At 43.6% G+C, this 5,553-nt stretch overlaps 1 protein-coding gene across 1 annotated transcript; it reads right to left on the minus strand.

Annotated features, from left to right (window-relative positions):
* Positions 1-682: 682 nt before the first annotated feature.
* On the minus strand, positions 683-2,209 carry LOC122929298 (olfactory receptor 1500-like). The gene is made up of 2 exons (XM_044282817.1): positions 2,111-2,209; positions 683-1,651 (listed from the first exon to the last, which is right to left on the minus strand). The coding sequence occupies exons 1-2, from the start codon at positions 2,207-2,209 to the stop codon at positions 683-685; spliced, it is 1,068 nt and encodes a 355-aa protein (XP_044138752.1).
* Positions 2,210-5,553: the final 3,344 nt, after the last annotated feature.

Consider the following 5,553-nt stretch of genomic DNA (forward strand, 5'->3'; position numbering starts at 1 on the left):
CACTGCCATGCACTTTGGCAGACACCGAGAGACTCAAGGACTGGCCCACCTTCTGTTCTACATATGTGTGCAGGGCTGGTACTGCCTTTTTGGCAAAGAAATGACGGCTTGGGACTCTCAACCTCGGCTCGGCACAAGTCATCAGTTCTCTGAAAGGTGCATTGTCCACCACTTGAAAAGGGAGGGACTGCATCAACTTGGCCAGGAGCACGTTCAGCTTGGGCACCGTAGTGCATGCATACTGTTGTCTCTTGGCAATCGCTTTGGTGATCGATTGCTGACGTAATGACTGATGAAGAGTAGGAGGAGGAGAAACCAAGAGCATCAGGATTAGTAGATTATGGGAAGGACAGACAGCTCCCTTCGTGCCACTGGGCGATGCTGTGGTTGCTGCGGCAGGCTGGACCACCATGCCGGAGCTGCGGTTCTCCCAGACCACTTTATGGTGACGCTGCATGTGTTGACGCAGCCAAAAAGGCAGTACCATCAGTGCTCACATATGTAGAACAGAAGGTGGGCCATTTCTTGAGTCTGTTGGTGTATATAAAAAAGATAAAGAACAGCACACAAACACAGCGGGTGCAAAATCCCTCCTGAGACCGGCGACCAAGGTCCACTTTTATATATTGAGTCAAAGACGGCAGCACTCCAAAATTCAGTGGAAAAATAATGGGTGATTAATTTAACCCATATAGCAGCAATGTTTCAGCTCTACTTTTTGAAACGCTTCCTGTATGGCTTTCATAATATCTTTGTTTCTCAGGCTGTAAATAATGGGGTTGACCAAAGGAGTAAACACTGTATATAGAAGTGATAATGTTTTTACGGAGGACGTAAGGCCATTTTTGGGGACAATATAAACACTGAAGAGAGTCCCATAAAATATGGAGACCACAATGAGGTGGGAGCTACAGGTGGAGAAGGCTTTCTGTCTACCAGTACTGGATGGGATCCTTAAGACGGATATAACAATGTAAGTATAAGACATTGCAATGATTGTGGTTGGAATAAAGATAATTGGAACTCCTATAAAAAATATTTCTAAGTGAATAATGAAGGTATCAGAACAGGCAAGTTCTACTAAGGGGATGATGTCACAGTAATAATGGTCAATGATATTTGGCCCGCAAAAATGTAGATTTGCTATTGTTATGTGGTAAATCATATTAACAGCAAATCCACATAACCAAGAGACGATGATTAACATCACACAATGTCCACTTGTCATGATGGTGGAGTAACGGAGGGGATTACAAATGGCCACATATCTGTCATAAGACATCACAGTGAGAAGAGAACATTCTAATGATTCTGATACACCAAAAAAATACAGCTGAGTAATACAGTCGCTAAAAGTAATGTTCCCCCCATTATTCAGCAGGATGCGGAGCAGATTAGGGACAACATCTATAATTAACATAATATCACTGATGGACAGTTGTGAGATGAAGAAGTACATTGGAGTGTGAAGGTTCTTGCTGGTGGACACCAGGGTGATGATCAGGAGGTTCCCACATATTGTCCCACAGAAAACCAGAAGAAAAATACAGAATAGAGAAATTCTTAAATCTTGGTGAATTTGGAACCCTAAAAGGAAAAACTCATTGACCACAGTCAGATTTTTCCCATTTTGTAGAACAGGTTGGAGATTCTAGATAAAATTAAAATAAAAGTTACTTTTTTATTTTTACAGTGTATCTCTACAGACTCCGAATTACTGAATTACTGATAAAATCACATGAGGCTATAGTCATGTTGGTGCAAAAAATCTGATCTCTACTCTCAATATCTTTATTTTTACCTGGATTCTCAGAGGGGGAATAATAAAAAAATGTATAATTAAAACTAGACATTTTAGCAGGTTACTTATTCATACAGTGTTATACTCTACTTTATATAGTTACACACAATGATGTTCATGTATTCCTCCTATAGAAATAGAAAGAGCCTGAAATGACTAAGAACGATTAACATTAAATATCAGCGCTCAGGTTTTTACTTTTCAAGATTAAATTAAATCCTTTACACATTTGGACATAAATGTGATTCAAGACATTTGAAAGTTTTCTTTAGAATAATTTTACACAATGATCTTCCTAACGTTACTCACATCAGATATTTCTTTGTTTCTGACATTCATTTTCAGTTGGATTTTTCTTCTTGTAGCTCTTCTTGTTCGGCTCTCAGAGAGCAGCGCAGTCATCTTCATGGCCAAGTGAGGCCACGTTCAGCATTACCTGTGCACATTTATGTAGAAAATAAAGGCAAGGAGGCAGGTGGAAGAACTCCCGGGAGATATCTCTATTATTCAGTTGATCCAAAAGTTTGATATTTATTTTATAATCTTATGTAAAACAAACTTTGGTTACACTTTTTTATCATTGTGAAGATGAAAAACTCAATACTAGTTTAACCCCTTAGTGACCAGCCTGTTTTGGGCCTTAATAACCAAGGATCTTTCTTCCTTTTTTCATCATCGTGTTCCAAGAGCTATAACTTTTTTATTTTTCCATCTATATAGATTTATGAAGGCTTGTTTTTTGCAGGACAAGCTGTAGTTTTTAATGGCGCCATTTTGGGCTACACATAACTTTCTGAATAACTTTTATTAACTCCTGCCGGGCAGTTAGAGCAGGGCCACTGCTCTCAGGTGAGAGCCGGGCCCCCGCTCCCTGCTGCACGGGTGACCCGTAGCACGCTTAGACTGGGTATTTTTCCACGAACGCTCCACCCTGACTGCCTGCTACCCTGCCTCCGTGAACCCCTGCACCACTACCTTCCAGATAGGTAGGCTCCTGCCAAGTTGATGGTCTACCCTGGGCACGTTTGGCTCTAAACCTCCCACTGCTGCCACTCTGCTGACTCATGGCCACACTACCACCCTGCTGGCTCAGTAGCTGCTTCACGCGCAAGCTGCGACCCTCTTCTCCTGATAATGATAAAGCCACCTTATTCACCTGGCTAAGAAATGCGATCGGCTACATCATCATCATCCTATTCTGTCTGCACATCACTGATGTCCCCCTTAATGGTCTCAGAGCCAGAAGCCTAACCGCTCGCAACTCCTGCTTCCACACGATTCTCATCATCACTACTTGCCTGCCTATGGGAGGAAGCAGCGGATGTCTCTTCCAGATCTTGGCTGGGCATTAGCTGCTGACTGTCCTCTAGTAGCTCATCCTCTCTGAAAAGTGGAGCCGAGCCTACGGCATATAATACTTTGCAAAATCCATACATCAATATTGTATAACACAGATGTGCGGTCTCTGTGGGTTGTACATACTACAGTCCTGATCAAAAGTTTACAACCACTTGAAAAATGGCAAAAAATCATATTTAGCATGGCTGGATCTTAACAAGGTTCCAAGTAGAGCTTCAACATGCAACAAGAAGAAATGGGAGTGAGACAAGCATTTTTTGAGCATTCAATTTAATGAAAACAATGAATAAACTGAAACAGGCTGTTTTTCAGCTGATCAAAAGTTTAGGACCACACCTCCAAAAAAAAAACTATACCCCTCCCCCCCAAAACAGAAATCCAACTTCTAAACATGAACTCCGTAATGAGTAGCTCCGCCGTTATTGTTTATCACTTCAAAAATTTGTTTCGGCATGCTTGATGCAAGGGTTTCCATGAGGTGAGTAGTAACATTTCTCCAAGTGGTGAAGACGGCTGCACGAAGGCCATCTACTGTCTGAAACTGTTGTCCATTTTTGTAAACTTTCCTTGCCATCCATCCCCAAAGGTTCCTAATTGGATTTAGATCAGGGGAACACGCAGGATGGGCCAAAAGAGTGATGTTATTCTCCGGAAGCAGTCCCTTGTCCTGCAGGGCATTTTGTACTGTAGCGTTGACCTGTTGAAAAACCCAGTCGTTACCACACAGACGAGGGCCCTTAGTCCTGAGGAATGGGTAGCCAGCGGCCGTTTGACGCCCCTGCACTTCCTGAAGCTCCATTGTTCCACTGCAGGAAAAAGCACCCAAGACCATTATGGCGCCCCCTCCACTGTGGCACGTAGAAAACATTTCAGGTGGGATCTGCGTGTCATGCCAGTAATGTTGGAAATCATCAGGACCATCAAGGTTAAAATTTTTCACATCAGAGAATAAAACTTTCTTTCAACTTTGAATGCCCCATGTTTGGTGCTCTCTTGCAAAGTCCAAACGAGCAGTTTTGTGGCGTTCAAGGAGACGAGGTCTTTGAAGACGTTTTTTGTTTTTGCAGCCCTTCAGTCTCAGATGCCGTCTGATGGTTATGGGGCTGCAGTCAGCACCAGTAAGGGCCTTAATTTGGGTCGAAGATGTCCAGTATCTTGACAGAGAGCCAATTGGATCCTCCGGCTCAGTGCTGATGACATTTTTTTGGGTCTTCCACTTGACTTTTTTGTTCCATAACCATCAGGATCATTTATGAAATTCCAAATGACTGTCTTACTGTGTCCCACCTCAGCAGCGATGGCGCGCTGTGAGAGACCCTGCTTATGCAGTTCAACAACCCGACCACGTTCAAAAAGGGAGAGTTTTTTTGCCTTTGCCATCACAACGTGTGACTACCTGACAGAAAATTACACTGAATCCACATCTTTGCACAGATTTGGCATGTGGTCCTAAAATGTGGATCAGCTGAAAAACAGTCTGTTTCAGTTTAATCGTTATTTTCAATTAATTGAATGCTCAAAAAATGTTTTGTCTCACTCTCATTTCTTCTTGTTGCATGGTGAAGCTCTACTTGGAACCTTGTTAAGATCCAGCCATGCAAAATATGATTTTTTGCAATTTTTCAATTGGTCTTAAACTTTTGATCAGGACTGTATAAAGTGCCAGTGCAACAATGTTTATCCCACTATCTAATGAGAAGCGAGGCAAAACTCGCGTCAGGGTTGGTCTCCCTCCCTGACTCCTGGTCTGTATTGTCTTATTACAGTATGCTATTTTGCACAATGATAAGTTCTGTCTTCCTGCTCACCACCTCATATGCAAGGTATCCCACACGGTGGAACTCCACCTTGCACATGCTGGAGAGACTGTGCGACCAGCACCAGGCGATAGTGGAGCTTCAGCACCACTTCACCACCAAGTGGATCCTCTATGTGGGACGTGTGCGCCATGTTACACTGTTTTGAGTACTCCACCAACATAGCCAGCGCCGATGACACTGTCGTGGACAGTCGTTCACAGGTGGTTCAGAAGGTGGGTTCAAGCACCAACAGTGGCCAGGTACACAACTGTACAGCCAAGAAAAGGAGAAGGAGGAAGGTCTGCGTTCACAGCAGGGTGGCACCCAATTCAGCTCACAGGCATCACTGGAGAATGGCTGGGGGGATACAGAGGACACAGACTATACAGCACCCACCGAGGAAAGCTTGTTGTTGCCTCTCGGCAGCCTGGCACACATGATGACTACAAGCTGCAGTGTCTGCACAAGGACCACCGTGATACCCTCATTCTAACCAGTGAGAGGGTTAGCATGGCCGAAATGTGGAAAAGATTTGTCAGCACACCACAACATCCAGCACCACCATCTGATACGGACCGTCTTAGCAGAAGGCAG

The sequence above is a fragment of the Bufo gargarizans genome, chromosome 2 (assembly GCF_014858855.1).
Source record: "Bufo gargarizans isolate SCDJY-AF-19 chromosome 2, ASM1485885v1, whole genome shotgun sequence".
Classification (NCBI taxonomy): domain Eukaryota; kingdom Metazoa; phylum Chordata; class Amphibia; order Anura; family Bufonidae; genus Bufo; species Bufo gargarizans.

What these genes read in the sequence shown, in the direction of transcription:
- LOC122929298 (XM_044282817.1), bottom strand. Translation starts at nt 2,209, where the DNA reads ATGAAGATGACTGCGCTGCTCTCTGAGAGCCGAACAAGAAGAGCTACA. An exon ending in GAAACAAAGAAATATCTGAT is followed by an intron (nt 1,652 to 2,110) that starts GTGAGTAACGTT and finishes AATTTTATCTAG; the next exon opens with AATCTCCAACCTGTTCTACA.